The following is a 17,532-nucleotide window of genomic DNA, read 5'->3' as shown; positions in this document are numbered from 1 at the left end:
GTTTAGCCCGGAGAAGCTTAGGGGGTGAAAGGAGCCAGGTGAGGAGGGGGGGGGGGGGGGGGTCAGCCTCTTCTCCCAGGCAACCAGCGACAAGATTAGAGGACGTAGTCGTGAACTGCATGAGGGGAGATTGAGGTTAGACATCAGCAGGAATTTCTTCACAGGAAGGGTGATTAGACATTGGAATGGGCCGCCCAGGCAGGTGGTGGAGCCACCATCCCTGGGATGTGTTTAAGGAAAGACTGGATGTGGCACTCAGTGCCATGGTCGAGTCGACAGGGTGGTGTTCGGTCATAGCTTGGACTCGATGATCTCATCCTACACGGATCCGGGTGACTACCATTTCGCGGCTGAAAAGCAAACAACAATCCAGCAAAACCTTTTGAAGAACTGAAAGATTTTTAGACCTTTCGGGTAAAAAAAAGAAGAAAAAACCAAACAACAAATGCAATTTGAATGCCCAGCGGAGGCCCCGGCCTTTCAGCAGCTGCGCAGGTCCGTCGCTCGCAGAGCCCAGGGCAGGAGCGCGGCGTGCCTCTCCCCGCGGGACAACGGGGCGGGATAACGGGGCGGGATAACGGGGCGGGATAACGGGGCGGGATAACGGGGCCGCCCGCCGCCCGCCCCGCGCATGCGCCCCGCCTGGCGCACGCGCCGCCGCCGCCCCGTCCCGGCGCAGCCCACGCGGCCCCGGCCCGGCCCGCGCGGCTCCCGCAGGGGCCCCCCCGCGCCCGCCCGCCGGCAGCGGCCCTGCCTCCCGCGGGTGAGTAGCAGCGCCGGCCCCGAGCACTGGGGAAGGGCTCCTCGGGGCTGGGAGAAGCCGGGGCCGCTGTCAGAGGGGCTGCTGCGGCCCCCGGGCGGTGCCGTCCCTCCTCCCTCCTGCGGAAGCCTCGCCGCGCCTCCCGCCCGCGGCTGATGCTCCCCTTGTGGCGGGGGCTGGCTCTTGGCTCCGCAGAGTGACAGATACGTGTGACCTCTCGGAACTCGGTGGCTTGCTCAGGGGATGGGAGCAGCGCAGCGGGCTGGGTCCGCTCCCCTCCCTTTCTTTCGACTCTTGTTAAGCAGCCTTGCTCTGCAGCGGCCCCGCCGTGGACTGCCCCGGGGAGCTCCCGCTGAGGGCTGGTAAAGGTCGCTTTCTTCTCATGGCCTGCACCTGCTCTAAGTTAGGTGTGTTCCCATGTCCTTTCAAAGCAGAAGGCTGGCGTGTTGAAGGCAAATACTCTAGTGTAATGCTGGAGGCTCTCTTACCACGTTTACAGCAAAGAATCCAGAAGGGTTTCGTTTTGTTATTGCTGTTGTCTTTCTTAAATTCAAATCACATTTTCTGTTTTCTGGTTGTCACATTTCAAATGCCTCTTTCTAAATTGGGTAGAGCAAAAAGAAATCTTCTATAATTTGAAGTGTTTATAAAGAAACCCTTTTAGCATGTAAGCACAGCTATGAAGTTTCTGCATGCTGTATCTAATGTCTTCTTCCATATTTAATGATTTTCAAGCTATTTTCAAAAAAAGGCTTTAGAAGAAGACTTTTTATATACAGAGAGTTTTTGGGAAATTCCCTGTTATTTTCTAATACTAGAAACACTCACGACATTGCCACACATATGGTCAGCCTCTGTTGCTTTTTATTATTTGTGAGATCAGAACGTGCTATGTAAATAAATGTGCTCTGTAAATGTGGTGCTTTAAACACTCTTATCAGTCCTCAGTTTACTAAACCTTACCTGGTCAATCAGTTGGAAACTAAATTAATGTTTCTAGGTGCACATCTGCACTGTAGCTCCAGAATCAGGGCTTTAAGGCCTAGGAGCTTCAACTCTATCTAGACCTGATCTGTCACTTCAGGGTTTTCAGTTTCATTGAGCTGGGAAAACTTAGTAGAAAGTAAGCTTAGATAACTTAGCTGAGAAGCTTTGATCCCATCCATGAGCTACCAGCCTCAGTAGCTTCTGGATGACCTTACCCTTGATCAATAAAATCAGATTTTCAGAGTTCTCCTCTATATTGCATTTCCATTTGTTATGGTTAAGGAACATCAAAGCAAATAAGTTATAGTATTTGCTGATTCTTACTAAACTAGATAAATCAGTTTTATCTGAACCTACTTTCTTTGCATAGGATATTTCTCTTTTGGGATTTGTAAAACTGAAAGAAGCAACCCACTGGGCAGGGCACTGAAACTTGAGTTGTCTGTCCAAAATTATCTAGAGTAATTAACCGCCATCACCCCTTTCAACCACTTTTATTGGTTGTTTTTTTTTTTTTTTTTTTTTTTTTTTCTGACTAAAGAAACATTCTTATTTGGGGAAACATGTCAGGAAAAAAAGTTCATCATCTGTACATCTGCATGTTTTTTTCTTCATCTAGTGGAAAGGACAAACAGAAGGTTTCCCTGCACAATAACTTTAGGGTATAAAAAGAGGTAGTGAGGGAGAAAAAAAATCACTGGCAGGTAAGAGCTTGAGACATTCAATTAAGTTTGGGGAACAGATAGGAAAAAATACTTGAGATTTTTTCATAGACCCTTTTTCTTTTCTTTCTTCATGGAGGAGTTGCTTTAAGAAGAACACCTTGAGATTTTGCCTACTGTGATGAATTTCATGCTATTTATTACCAAAAAACCCAAATTAATTTGGAATAGAGATGATCATAACGGGATGTACTTACATGTATTTTTTGCTTTTAATTCTATGTAATTGCTTACAAACTAAAAAGTAAAATAACTGTGTCAGATTTTTTTTTGTTTGTTTTGAGAAGGGAACTGGATGCTGAGGAAATACAGGTTTTAACTTTTCCCAGTAAAGCTTCATATTTTTCTAATGTAATGAAGGAAACTACTATCTGATTCATTAAAGGAGAAAGATATCTAAACCAACTCTTTCTTCCTTCTGACCTGTTACAGGTGGTTTTTTTCTTTTAAAATTTATTGAGTAGGCAAGAGAAAGAGCTCAAATTGCTTACATTTTTGGCTGATAGGTCTATATGTGTAAACAAATATGGAGTTAGTATCCAGAAGTGAGTCAGAGTAACTGCGTGTAAGATCTTAACCTGCATAAAGCTGAAGTTATTCAGGATTTTTCCTTCCAAGAAAGTCAATTCCTGTTAGATCCAAGCACACCCAAAAGTCCAAGATAAGATACTTCCTAAGTCTATAGGAGTGACATGTACCTCAGTAAATTGTAATCAGGCTCTTAAAATTTGAAATGTCCATGACAAACACAAAATCACAGCGCTGCTTTGTCTACTGACTGTTGAATCAGAAATGTATTTTTAAAGTTTTTGCACTTGCAAGAATAGACATAACTTCATGTAGCTGTTTCACGGGGCATGTTTGCTCAGTCTGTTTCCTCAATATTGCCCTTGTGCTGTGGCACTAGCATTGATAAGGGTAGTTTACCTGTCACTGTCTCTGAAAAGTAGATCTGAACAAGATTAAATGGCACACAAAGCACTGCCAACCTGTAGCTCTTCGATGCACCTTTTACCATATACGTGTCTATGCCTGGTCTGAATTATGTTATCATCATTGAGACTGATGTCTGCCCAAAAGAGAAGCCTTTACCATAGGTATCACTTCTTGTTCTAGAAATTTTGCACTTTGATGCTGACCCTAAGCATAGCAGAAGTTCGTAATGTGCTATGGTAGACCAAGGTCTGTCTCAATGCTAGTTAAATGCTAGTCAAGGAGGCTGCTCATTTTTAGTACACTTCAACTTTTAATAGTCCATTGAAAAAATACTTGCTAAAATAGTAACATGGAGCACCAGATCAATTCCTGACACTTCAGACAAATCACTTAATAATAGTGAAATCTTGAATTGAGTAGCACATATGTCAACCAAGAATAAAAAGGAACAGTTTCTTCGATATGGAATAGGAAAACCCAAACGAAAGACCTTGTGAACATCCCAATTATAGACATTGCAGTCATGAATTCTTTTTCACAGAAGAGATAAAATCATAATTGCAGAGGTAGCTTATCGCTGGCAGTCCTGTATGTTGTTTAATGAAGATCAGAGGCATCGGGGTTAAATTAAATGAAATACATTAATACATTAGTCAGATGAATAATATTGTTTCCCTAAAAAAAAAATCCTGACCCTTCAGAAAACTTCAGTTTGTCTAATGTGAAAATTGAGTTAAATTGCCAGGTAGGGGTAGCATAATGTACTAGAAAGAAGATTGAAAAGGTAAAGAAAAATATCAGGGGTAGTTTGAGTGTATTTAGAGTTAATTTCTTATTAAAGAAAGATGTTCTGTACTCCAAATAATCTCTGACACAATTCTAAAATTGTGGGCTGGATTGTTAGCTGTAGAAAAAGAATCCTGTAATTTGATATAAAGTGTTGTTAAATCCTCTTAGCCTATATGCTGTAAAATAATTTTCCCTGACAGTAGCCAAATGTATGGTTTCACAATCCAGTTGGGCAAAATGAACATCATTTTCATAGTCTTGCCTTGCTCCATCTTTCCTTTGTTGGCTTTAGTGCTGTGATAATGATTCAACTGAGTCCACTCCCTAACAAGGTAAAAGTGTATTGGGATTTTTGTGTTATTTTTGAAATGTTAACAGGGTTTTGCTCTTAAAGTAAATGAGTGACTTTACTGTGAAAACAAAATTAATCCCAAAAGTAAGTAGGAATAGACATTAGGATGAGAGGATTAATATTGGAAATGGAAGCAGAAGTTCCCTTTGTGGCAGTGTAATATTGCTAATCCAATTCAGGCTGTATTGTTAAAAAGCATATTCTAAAATTCCTTATCTAAAATTATCATAGCATTAGCAAACAGCATATTGTGACAACTGAGCTCTATGTTAATGCACTATAACACTGGTAGGAAACTAAGGTGAAATAATTCGTAAGTATTTTGAAATTACCTGTGTATATCTCAGTAAATTAAAATAAGATTCTAAAATTTGGAGGTCAGTGACGGAAATACAAATCACAGCTTTGTTATGTCTAATGACCCTTGAATCAGAAATTTATTCTTAGATTTTCCAGTTTAGTGTTGTCAGTTTTATGCATAATCTTGTTCCACATAATTCTGTGGTAACCTAAATTTTGTTAATCCTTTTCTCTGGTTCTCTTGTGATAATGTCAAACAGGAATTAAAGTTATAAATAAAGTAATCAGGCTTTCCATTACACTGATTTTCTTCCCCTTACTTTCAAGGTTCAAATCTTGTTGTGTACCATTGGTCTTGTTTTGAATTTAGCCCTGGAACGCTACATGAAGTGTCAGGCAGCTGTGACATTGTAGTAACTGGCTGCCAGCGGCTAACTTGCAGGCTTTCTGCTTGAGGTACATCCTTAATGCTATGCTGTTTTGTGTTTACATGATTCAGAAAAAAAATTAGAGTTTTAGATCTGTGAAGTTGCAAAGCATCATGGTTTTGAATTTAATTTGCCAGAGTGTTTTGTTAATATATTGGTTAACTAAACACAAAGTGGTTGGTCTGAAGCCAATAGGTTAGCCAATAGTAAATAGGTTAGTAAATGAAACCTGTGTTCTGAACATAAGCTGTAGTTCAGTCATACCCCATTTTGTCTTTTACTCTTGTTTTGCTATGTTATTCTCCTTTTGTGTCTTTTGCTTTTTTCTTGTTTTCTTTATTATTTCAACCAGAATAGCATTTGCAAAACATAATAGTTCTGAAATAATGTAACCAGAATTTCTATTTCATGGTATTTACCTGGGTAAGGATAAAAATTAAGTTCAAAAGTAAAATAGTTTATAAAATATTTGAGTCCTTGGTGGTAGAACCTCAGAATCTGACACGTTCTCAAATAAAGAAATGGGGTTTTGTTTTTGTACCCCACCCCCCACAAAGTCTGTTAGTTATGCAGTCAGTGTATACATCACATTTCTCTCCATGTTATTTCTGTTATGTAGAGATTTAATGAAGCATTTCATACTGCTGAATACTAGGTAGTAAGAAATCTGACTTGAAAATATTTGTCTTTTGATCAGTTGCGGCCAAAATCCTTCTGTTGGGATTCTGAACTATGACATCATGGCAAGATTTCGCAGAAGAACATGCATCATTTTGTTGCTTTTTATTTTGTTTATTTGCTCCATAATGATGGCTTTGAAGACGCTGAGACCTGACAGAGCTGGCTTTGGGGATCCATTTGGACTTGGTTTGTTGCCGGAGCTTCAACAACGGGCAGTGCTTTTAGACAGTAAACAGAATTCCCTAAATAGGGCTCAAGGAGATACTGTAACACGTGTCAGTAATTTGCATAGCATTGCTGTCAATACTATGAAGGCATCTATGTCTCCAGTAAAAAAGCTGGAAGAGGAACTGTCTTCTCCTAATTATAACTTTCACATATTCTACTATACTTGGTATGGCAATCCACAGTTCGATGGTAAATATATTCACTGGAATCATCCATTGTTACCACATTGGGATCCCAAAATTGCAAACAATTATCCAAAGGGAAGGCATACTCCTCCTGAGGACATTGGGGCCAACTTTTATCCAGAACTTGGATCTTACAGTTCCAAAGACCCTACTGTCATAGAAGCCCACATGAAACAAATGCGTTCAGCTTCTACTGGTAATGAATGTTAACATTTCAGCATGTTGTTCATTTACCCAGCCTTATATATGTGGATGAGCACAACTGAGCCATCCTTCTCTTTTTCTGTGTAATTCAGGAAATGTCTGAAACTAGTAAATGTCTTTATATCTCTGAGTTTTAACCCCCAACTGAGACCTACATCTTTAAAGCCATGTCTGATGAGTGTAACAACAAAGAAACATAAGAATGGTGTTTGTAATCCTGTAGGTACATGTTTTTCATGACTTACTGCTAAACACTGATAACATATATGGAAAATACAGAAACCTTCACTAGAATACATTGTCTGTGTATTTTATTTTTGGAGATGAATGCTTTAGTTTAAAGAACAGGTTTCAGTAAACCATGCTAACATGCTCAAGAGCAGTCTGTTCAAATATAAGTGGGTTTATTTTTTCTCTGAATGATGTGTGTGCAATAACAATTATGTATTAATTGTTACTGTCCAAAATTACCTCCTTTCAATACAAATTGATGTTCACTTTTTCTAAATAAGATGAACTGTATACATAAGAATAGTCAATATATTTTTTGTGTCTTTCCTTGTTGTTGGGCTTTATGGTCCTTTTTGTGTTAAACTTCTTTAAAATAAGCAGTCGTATAGGCTAATACTAAACTCTGAACAGCTTCTGTAAGTGTAGTTGGAACAACATGACCAGAGCTCACAGCATTATTGACACTGCTAATCACCTTGTATTGAATCTCCTTCATTCACCTAATCATTAAGGTTTAATGTAATTGTTATATTTTGATTAGTGATGTTTACTTGTGTAGTGTTTACTTCTTGGTTGTTGTTATCTTGCGGGTTTTAACCTAACCTTTATTTTGTACAAGGGTTAATACAAACAGGAAATTTCTCACTCTCTTCAGTAATATAACTCCATCAACAGGAGTAACAAGACTGGTCCAGAGAAATCTCAGATATAAGTTGCCAATAAGCACTGTTTTAGTCTTATCTGAAGCAAAATAATGCATGATAGTGTGATAAAGGCAAGCTTTAAAAGAATCTGTAATGTTTCTCATCCTCTTAGTACAGATGTGTAAGAAAGCTGAACTGCTGGTGGAATAGATGCCAATACTAGGAAAAATGCTTTGCATAATCAATTTTTTTAGTAACTTCAGTTAGTTTTCCATGTAAAACTCAGCAATGCAAATGAGTAGTTCAGGCTTCCTGTGACACTCTTTGTAACATTACTGACAAAGAGTTACCTTTTTCCTTCTGTTATTCTGACTTACAGATTTAAGTACAATTTAATTTGTTCTCTCTCATCTAGATTTGACTAACATAAATCATCAACTTTTGTCCCTCAAGTCACTACTTCAAATACTGCATATTTTTTTAAGAATTATGCTTTGTTCATCTTTTGTGTGCTGTGAGGCTATTTACAAGTTTCTTCTTTTTCTATCTTAGCCAGTGTCTGATCCATGACTGCATCTTGCATTCTGTCACATAATTTTTTTTTTCTAGCTGTTTTTAGGGCTTTATCAAGGATCTTATGCAAAAAAGAAAAATGTAAGTGGTTCTTTCAGCCAGTATTGTCTAATGATCAAAGGCATATAAGAGATTGGGGCAACAGTAGTCTCATACAGTGCTTCCCTGTATTCTTCTTATATTTTAAAATTCTTTCCTTATCTATTAATTTCCTAATATTTTACAGATTAATACAGTAGATTTTATTCTTGAGATTGCTTGGGGAAATTTATTTTTTTGCACCAGTCTTTTCTTGTGATAGTCCACTTTGGTCTTTAGTGACTATTCTGGTTTAAAAAATTTATAACACTGTTTTTAGTGTCAAGTCCATCCCTTTTTTTTAGACTCTTGAAGGGGTCATAACTGTTTTTTAACCACAGGAAAGAAAATGTTTAGTAGTCTTTCTCAGGAAAAGACCAAAGCAAATGTGAATTTAGATTCCTTGATCAACAATTCTGTCTCCTGAACTTTTATGTATTTCCTAAAGGTGTAAAAGAGGATCTTGTCAGATGTATTCAAGATACCCAAATTTGTTGCTGCTGTTCTGCTTTATACCTCACTCATTTGCATTTAGTCCTTTTCTTTTGTGTGAAATAAAAGATAATCTGATAAAATGCAGTAAAATACTGCATTTTGCTTTCCTGGAGCAGACTGTCTCTTGTGATAATCTGTTATTTGTGATTTTCTTTTTGATAAAATGCAGAGAGAATGTGCCTAAGGGTAGTTGAACTCCCTTCTGTGTGTAGTGAGCACAAATTTCTGGTTTGGATATTAGGTGGTTATGTTTTCACTGTAATTTATGATTTCTTTTTCCTAATTTTGGAATTGTTTGTTGGAAGTTGTTGGTCAGAAATGTTATAATGTTAGTCAAGTAGGTAGAATTTAGAATATATACTTTCCTAGCTCAGTAAATTTATTCATGTACTTAAATCATTACCTAGTTAAAAAGAACCACATTGACTTATTCTTCCATATGTTCTGCATTCCATTGTTAGGAAAATACTTCTACATCAGTATTTCATGTACTTCTTTCAGACTTGGCTTCTTTTTGATATTGTTTCCAGCTGTGCATCTAAGAGATCTAATTTGTTTATCTGACAGCATTTTATTTTAGAAGGAAAGGGTTTAGCCTTTCTGAAGAGGTATGTGGTCTTTTGCTTTCTTGTAGAGCATCAGAAGAATTTATAATATGAAAACATGGTATTTGTTGTATTTTTTCTGCACAGGACTGGTAGCATCCTTAAATTATTGAGAGTTACTGAAGCATTTTTGAAGATAATAAATTTAAAAACTAGTTTCACATGCGTGGAAGGGTGGATTACACCATAGGAACTGTACCAGCAAGAAAGAAGGTTGTGGGATTGCAGTCACTACTTCTAGTATTAAATGGTTGTTTTGTAGTAGAGCCAGAGGTACAATGAAGAAATATGGTGGTGAATAAAATTCCATAAGATAAAAATCTCATCACATGCATAGCCATCATCTCTTGAGTGTTCTATAAGCCATGCATCTTGATACTCTCTGACTGTATCGTGGCATAGCTATAATACCTTTGTGGGGAGCACTCTTTTCCTCTTGAACAACCTGAAGGTTGGAATGCTGTGCTGAAAGGTGGGAGGGAACAGCTCTTAAGTATTAGGCTTAGGACACTGAGTATAGATTTCTTCCCTTGACAAATGATCTAACCACTGTTTGTTTTGTAGTCCTATAAACAAAGAGAGGAGTTAAAATCCACTCTGAGAATACTGAGATTTTGTAACTGATTAAAAAGTAATTTGAGATTCTGATTTATATTATGTTGCTTTCACATCAATAATTGTAACTCATTACAGTGTTACAGTATACATGTAATATATTAAACAACATGATTTAAAACTCAAGTTTTGTATTTCCAGGTGTAATAGTGCTTTCATGGTACCCACCAGGTATGGCTGATGAAAATGGAGAACCAACTGATGATTTGGTTCCAGTTGTTTTGGACTATGCACAAAAATATAATCTAAAGGTAAAGTATTTCTAAATGCATAAAATAGGAAAGTAATTAGGAAAGTAAACCTCAGTATTATACTGCACTTCATTTTGGTCATAGAAGCCATTGAATTGCCCTGGACTTTGGTAGGACCTGAGTAATATTCCCTTGTAAGTAGAATAAATATTATAATCTGCTTTAGCTTGCAGAATCTAAGGCATACTGTGCCTTGTGGATTTTTACTTTTTTTAATTTCTTTTCAGGAAACAGTTTCTAAAATAAGACATTATGTTGTTTTTCCAGTGAGTCTTGGGAGATGAGGGAAGTATTACATACTCCAAAATACTGTGAAGTACAGTGAGCTATAAACTAAGGACCTTTGAGAAAGAAGAAAGACTATCTTCGTTTTGCATTATTTCATAGCTTGCTAGCACCTGATCATAGAGGTCGGAGTGAGCATCTATGAGCAATAAAGACAGATTTGGAATATCTAGTTTGAATGAATGTCTTTATTCCAGAAGGTACCAGGAACATTTGCCTTGGATTGTAAGGTTAGAGACTCAGGGTTACTTCAGGGCATGACAGGATAGAAAGGCTAAGTTACTGACTTCTTAAAATAGGTGAAATATCAAGTCAGTTAAAGACTACATGAATTGATCAGTAGAATCTTAAATTGTGGTTTGGTTTTTTTTATTTTTAGAATAAAATTTGTATTTTCCTTTTGTTGTAATGGAATGTGCATTTCATTTTAATCTCTCCAGTAATAAATTTGACTTTTTAAGTAGGTGCATGTGTTTCATCTCTGGAGTGTGCTGTCTGTACTGTGTACTGAAAACACAGGCTGTTCATCTGCTCAGGTTTTAGTCGGTCATGCAAGTTGCAGGATCTCAGAGAACATTTCCTGTCACTTGGGGTAACTTTAGATTCCTTAGCAAGCAGGAGGAAAACAGGATGAATAAATTGGATACAGAAGTAATTTTGAAACTATTAAAAATATTGTGCGATTTGCATTATGTGACATAGGTTGCACTATCTAATAATAAATTATTAAAAAGACAGAAAAAGGTATTATCCTTCCCCAAAATTTTCAGACCATCTAATGGAGTTTGCTCTCACCTAAAAGAACTTGTTAACATTCAAGTCACAAAGGAGTCAGGGCAAAATGAAATAAGCTACCAAGGAAAATACAACAGTGTGTAATAGTATGGTAATGATTGGAATGTGGATGAAGCTGCTGTTACCACTTGGAAGAATTACTGGAATACAGATACTCAGTATAGATATTGCAGGAAATGCTACCTTCACTGTAATGTTTTTAAGCATTCTTGCACTAGTAAGTTATTACAGTAAGTGTTAGGAGTCTCAGTAGACCAAAGCCAGTGTACAAAATACGTTTCTATTATGTCTGCTAAGTAGAAGTCTGGGAGAAGATATACCCTTTCGATTTGCCTGGTTTTGATAGTTGGAAATGAAAGATGAAATTATAGTGCTCTTCAACCTCTACTGTCAGTCTTAGTGATTTAGTCTAACACTATTTTTCTATAGTTTCTACTTAATAGGGAGATTGGCTCTGCAGTGGAAATTTTCTGCTGTTGCAGAGTTGTCAAAGACATTATTAAGTGCATTCTGCTCTAAATTGCTTCTGAAAAACTTGCTTTGATTAATGTAATGTATTCTGCCATGATTGTATATTTGAAAACGAATTTATTTTTACATTGGAATTCACACATATCAGTTAATCAATTCCATAAGCTTCAAGTTTGACATTCAGAGCAGTAGCAGTACATTATATTAGATTTAATTCCAAGAGCTTATTGCTGTTGATAAATCTATAAAATTTTAAATTGAAGTTTTCGTATCCCGTATCTTAAAATGTATTATGACTCTGAAAACTACCCTTGGAGCATTATCTTTAGCAGATTTTAATATATTGGTTAGAAATTAAATATTAAAATGTTTCATTAGTTTATCAGTTCTTTGACCTTCAAGTAGATAATATTTTAATTTTTAAGTTTTGTAGCTTTTTAAGTTTTCTGAAGCATGATTACCACTTGCTGTAGCCTAGGGAAAACAAAAGCAGTGTTCTGTTTTAATGTAAAAAACCTAAGTATTTAATACCAAACCTTCCTGGGATCTGAAGCTTCTGATGTCAGTAGTGCAGGAGTTGTACTAGGGCTGGATTATTCTCATTATGGACTGATGATTTGTTGGGTCTATAAACAACTGTATTTTTTGTGACTGGTACTTACTTCATACAATACCCAGTGCCCACGTATTCAGTAGTGTTTTACGTTTGTGTTGCTCTTACGTTTTCATCTTTCAGGTCACTTTTCACATCGAACCTTACAAAGACAGAGATGATCGCAGCATGTACCACAATGTCAAGTACATCATTGACAAGTGAGTTCTTCCAGATGGTTTCCTTTGGGGTTTCTTACATGCTGGTTTAGGGGACTTCTGCATATTATCTAAAGCTTGTAAAAATACATAAGAATGTCTGCTGAGACTGAAGAGAACTGAAAGGAACTTTGTTAATATTTCAGTGGTGTAAAACTCAGTCTGCTTTGTAAATACTGAAGTGTGACTTCTACATAGATTCTCAAAATTGCTTTCAAACATTCTTTAATATCACAGGTCATACTTTAGTTTAAAGCAGATACTTCAGATAGCAACATGTTATATAAATTAAATTAAATAAAATGTACATTTTGATAGTGACAAACTAGCAAATGGAGACTTATTGTGTTGACCTCTAATGATTTTAATTTATCTTGACAAAATCTGTACAGCTACTAGTTGTTTTGCTTATCAGTGCTGCTTAGACTGTCTTTATTTCACACTGAATTAGAGAACTGCCCTTCAGAGGAAACTGATAACTATAGCGCAGTTTGACAGTAAGTTACTGTCACAGTTTAACCCCAGCCAGCAACTAGGTACCACCAGTGCTGCTTACTTTCCCTCTCACCCCCCAGCACTCAGGAGATGAATCAGAAAGAAAAGATAGACTTTGTGGGTTGAGATAAGAACAATCTGATGATTGAAACAAAATAGTATTATGATAATTATGTCAGTAGTATTATTAAGAATGTTAATGGAAAGGAGAAGGAGAGAGGGTAACAGAACCCAAGACAAAACGCTCACCACCTATAGAGCAGTGCCCAGCCCAGCCCTGAGCAATGTTCAGCCCCCTTCCAGGTAACTCCCTCAGTTTATATATGGGCATGACGTGCTGAAGTGTGGAATATCTCTTTGGCCAGCTCAGATCAGCTGTCCTGGCCTTGCTCCCTCCCAGCTTTTTGTGCAGCTCCTCACTGGCAGAGCATGAGACGCTGAGAAGTTCCTGACTTAGAGTAAGCACTACTTAGCAGCAGACAAAACATAAGTGTGTTATCAACGTTTTTCTCATGCTAAATGAAAAAGACCACACCACTGTACCTACCGGCTACTAAGAACATTAACGTCCCTGCCAAACCCAGGACAGTTAATAATTGTAGTAATTTAAAGGTTCTTTGAAGAGTTACTGTTTGATACTTCAGCAAACACTGGACTGAAAGTGGATATGGATTGCTGTGTTTCAAAGTCCATGCCCTGCCTTTTTAAATTAGTTTTTAGGACAAGTCTTCATCTCAGATTGTACAACAGTGTGTTTTCCAAATGGCAAATTTTGTCTTAACAATACTTGTTTGCTTTATAGATATGGAAGCCATCCAGCCTTTTACAGGCATAAGACCAGCACAGGCAGACTTCTTCCCATGTTTTATGTCTATGACTCTTACGTAACAATTCCTGAAATATGGGCAAATCTCTTAACTGTTTCTGGATCCCAGAGTATTCGAAATACTCCATATGATGCATTATTCATTGCACTTCTTGTAGAAGAAAGACATAAGCATGACATTCACAGAAGCGGTTTTGATGGAATGTACACGTACTTTGCCACCAATGGCTTCTCCTACGGCTCATCTCATCATAATTGGGCAGGTTTAAAAGCCTTTTGTGATAGTAACAACTTAATGTTTATTCCAAGTGTGGGGCCAGGTTATATTGATACCAGTATCCGACCATGGAACAACCACAACACCCGGAACCGTGTCAACGGGAAGTATTACGAGACTGCCTTCAGTGCAGCGCTTCTGGTGCGACCAGAAATTATTTCCATTACATCTTTTAATGAATGGCACGAGGGAACGCAGATTGAAAAAGCTGTCCCTAAACGGACTGGACAGGTAGTTTACCTTGATTATAAACCCCATAAACCAAATGTTTACCTAGAGCTTACTCAGAAGTGGTCTGAGAAGTACAGAAAAGAACAAGAACAGTGGCTTATGTGAGCTGGTTGTGTTTCCTAATGCATTGACTGCATTAAGAAAGAAATTGAGAGCTGAGGAATCTGTTACTAGATGTCTTTATTATATCTTTTGAATGTATATGCACTACTACTGAATTTTAATTTTGAAAAGTAAAAAGATTATGAGAATATTAGCAATTATGTCTTACTGGATATTTTAGTTCAAAAATATTCAGGGAAAGCTGTTTGTTGTTTTCAGTTGTTGGGTTTTTTTTTTTACTTTGTAACTTGCATGCTGAGTTTTCAGAGCATCTGCATGGGATAACTCTACATGACCAAAGTATAACAAAAAATTGGCACAGTTCCTTAACTTCCTTTATTCCTGTGTTTCTAATCAAACTGATGCTGTAATCTAAATCCTCATAGCTTCTTGCAGGATGCATGTCTATAGTGTGTGGAATAATCTACATTTATGCTTTTTAATGCTTTGCACACAGAGTTCTTGACATATGACTAGCTTCTGGTAAAAGCACTGAAGAGTTATGTGTGATGCAACACCACTGGGTTTTGTTTAAAAGGAAAAAAAAGTATTTGAAAGAAAGTTCCAAAGAACTGCTGAAAGATTTCTAATTTACTTACATTTTTTCTGTTTGGTACGTGGTGTAGACTTTTGCAGATTACTGGATACCAACCAGGAACATTTCTTTTCTATTACTTTGAATTAAAAATAAAAGAATTTTGAGTTCAAGTGGAAAATATTTTTTGAGGGGAAAAAACCCCTAAAGATGCAAAAAATTTATTAAAACTTCTATTATTATGTGTTTTCTGCTAATTGACTGCAGACACAGATCTAGTGTGGTTTTTTTAAATGTTTAAAGTTTCTAAACTTAACTTAAATAAACCTAATATCCTACTAGTCCTACAATAACAATAATTGTAGGAAATACTTTTTTTGTTTCTGATTTAGGAGCAACCTAGTTTGGTAGCAATGAGAGCTACTACCTATTTGTTTAATTTGAAATCTGAGATTTCTCTTTTTCATCTAGTCCATTTAGTCCAGAATTCAGAATTGTAGATACTAAAATCTTTCTGTTATTCAGATAAGCACTCTGCCAATGCTATCTGTAAGACTCTGGTGTGGCTGGAACTGAGTATTTTCAGTCCTGAGAATCTCACTTGCCAAATGTTGTGATTATTAACTGGCATTTTTATGAGGTTTGAAAGGTTCAAGTCACACAGACATACCTCCTCAGCAATACATTTTTTTGGATTTTTGTAGAATTTAATAAAAAAGCCCTAAACTTTGGAATAGTGGAAATTGCAGTGTTTTGTTTATTTGCGGTAAGTGTTTAAACTTAGCAAAGTGGATTCTTTCTTAGTTGTTCATTTTATTTTTTTAATCTATGTATAAGGTGCTGATCCTGTGTTTTAGTTCATATGCTGAAACTGTTGTGACCACTAGTAACAATCAGAATTCAATTTATTTCAGCAGAACCCATGAAAATGACACTCTTTACTCAGATCTCACTGTAATCTGTCCGTTAAGTGGTAAGGTGAATGGGAGGACTTCTGTTAAAACAGAAACCAAACTACTATGTTTTTTCCAGAGAACTGTCATTCCAAATAAATACAAGCCTGTTACCTCTATATTTTTCTAGAGTCTTTCTGGTATGAAAAAGGTTTGTTTATATATCTCTTACTTATTTACAGTTTAGTTTTCTTGTCATTTCTCTGCAGTTGCTCAAGCAGTGAGGTGTCATCTAATGCCCTTAGCTGCTTGAAAAAATACAGAAATTGCATGGCAGATATATAGCCTGGCATGTTGAAGTGTGCCTCTAGAGTTACTGGAGTCTTATTAATCTCTCTTCATATTTTTTTTAATTTTCCTATTGCATTTCTGCAAGGTCTGAAATGCCTCTGAAAGAAGTGTTTACTAACGCTCGTTTTGTTTTGCCTATTCTCAGGTGGATAAATTGACATAGACATAGGTATGACCACAGTCAAAAAATAGTGTCTGAGACATAAGAAGCACTTGTTAGATTTTTACCACTTCCAAGATAACTACTCCCTTTTTTAAGGAATCTGATATTACTTATTTTACTATAAAGCCCTTAAATAGCTATACATAACTCATTTTTATAATTTGTTCTATGTTTATGCTTTTACAGCCCAGAGTCCATATATTTATTTTAAATGTGAGGGAACAATTAAATGTTTTGCATATGTTACTAAAAAGTCTTCTGAAATCAAACCTTTCCAAAGGACAAGTCTCTTTGTTTTCTCTTTGCTTAAACTTTTGTCATCCACTGGTCTTTTCTCACTGTAGTTATCTGAGCACTTTACTGGTCTTGACAACTTTGCACTCACCTTTCAGCCCTTACTTTCTGCTGGTGGCAGTTTATTTTCTTTGTGACTGTGAAAGTCACTCCTTTGTTGCTGTGTATAGAAACATTTGAAATTTGTCGTAGGGTATTGTACAACTGAGGTGATCTGTCTTGTTTAAAATACAGTTTATGGTAACAATGTAATGGATCTTCATTACTCTGAAAGACTTTTGTAATTGCTGTAAAGGTATCATTTAGCTCTTGCCATGAAGTGATTTGGGTCATGGCACGCTGATGTCTAATGGGACCTTTAGAAGAATTTACAGAATTTCTGTAGAAAATATTGAAAATTAAGTGCCTAGAAATTCATCACCCCTGAACACTTACTGTGCTTTTATGTGCTTGATGTGTTTTAAAACATAAATGTGCAACCTCACATATTATTTCAGAGTTGAGAATTGAATTTGATGATCCTAAGGAAAGCTGATGGAATAGCAGCTACTAGAACTACCCCACTAGCCTGACCCAATACTTTCTCTGTACTTAAAGCAAATCAGTGTGCTGCTTCTTCTTATAGGGAGTGGAGAGTGTTGCTTATGGACTATTGCTGCAGCTGTGATACTTATTTGAAATTTGAGTAAAAATAGGTCTGTGGGAAAGGGTTTGTACAGATGCAAAGGAATAAGATTGTTACAAAGGCACAGTTACTGGGGCAAGGGAGGAGAAAAGTGAATGTATTTAAGAAGGTGGTTGCTTCAAGGTTTAAGATTACAGTAGGGAAAAAAAAAGGGGACTCCAGCGTGCAACCAGACTTTAGAGGCAGGGAAGTACATTTGTATTCATTTTGAGATTTGAAATAGATTTAAGGACTATCTAGATCCTATTTCACTTT

At 36.9% G+C, this 17,532-nt stretch overlaps 1 protein-coding gene across 1 annotated transcript; it reads left to right on the top strand.

Moving 5' to 3' along the window:
* Positions 1-673: 673 nt before the first annotated feature.
* Positions 674-14,697, top strand: MANEA (mannosidase endo-alpha). The gene is made up of 5 exons (XM_082303033.1): positions 674-763; positions 5,972-6,564; positions 9,955-10,064; positions 12,352-12,428; positions 13,723-14,697. Exons 2-5 carry the CDS (start codon positions 6,015-6,017, stop codon positions 14,357-14,359), a joined length of 1,374 nt encoding a protein of 457 aa, XP_082159159.1. The 5' UTR covers positions 674-763; positions 5,972-6,014; the 3' UTR covers positions 14,360-14,697.
* Positions 14,698-17,532: the final 2,835 nt, after the last annotated feature.

This window comes from Coloeus monedula, assembly GCF_965178545.1.
Source record: "Coloeus monedula genome assembly, chromosome: 2".
NCBI classification, from domain to species: Eukaryota; Metazoa; Chordata; class Aves; order Passeriformes; family Corvidae; genus Coloeus; species Coloeus monedula.
Note: the sequence above shows the minus strand (reverse complement) of the source record. Positions and strands in the feature narration are given on the sequence as shown.

Coding starts and splice junctions, on each gene's coding strand:
- MANEA (XM_082303033.1), top strand. CDS start 6,015: ATGGCAAGATTTCGCAGAAGAACATGCATCATTTTGTTGCTTTTTATT. Junction 10,065..12,351: donor CACAAAAATATAATCTAAAG/GTAAAGTATTTC, acceptor TTCATCTTTCAG/GTCACTTTTCACATCGAACC. Junction 12,429..13,722: donor GTCAAGTACATCATTGACAA/GTGAGTTCTTCC, acceptor TTTGCTTTATAG/ATATGGAAGCCATCCAGCCT.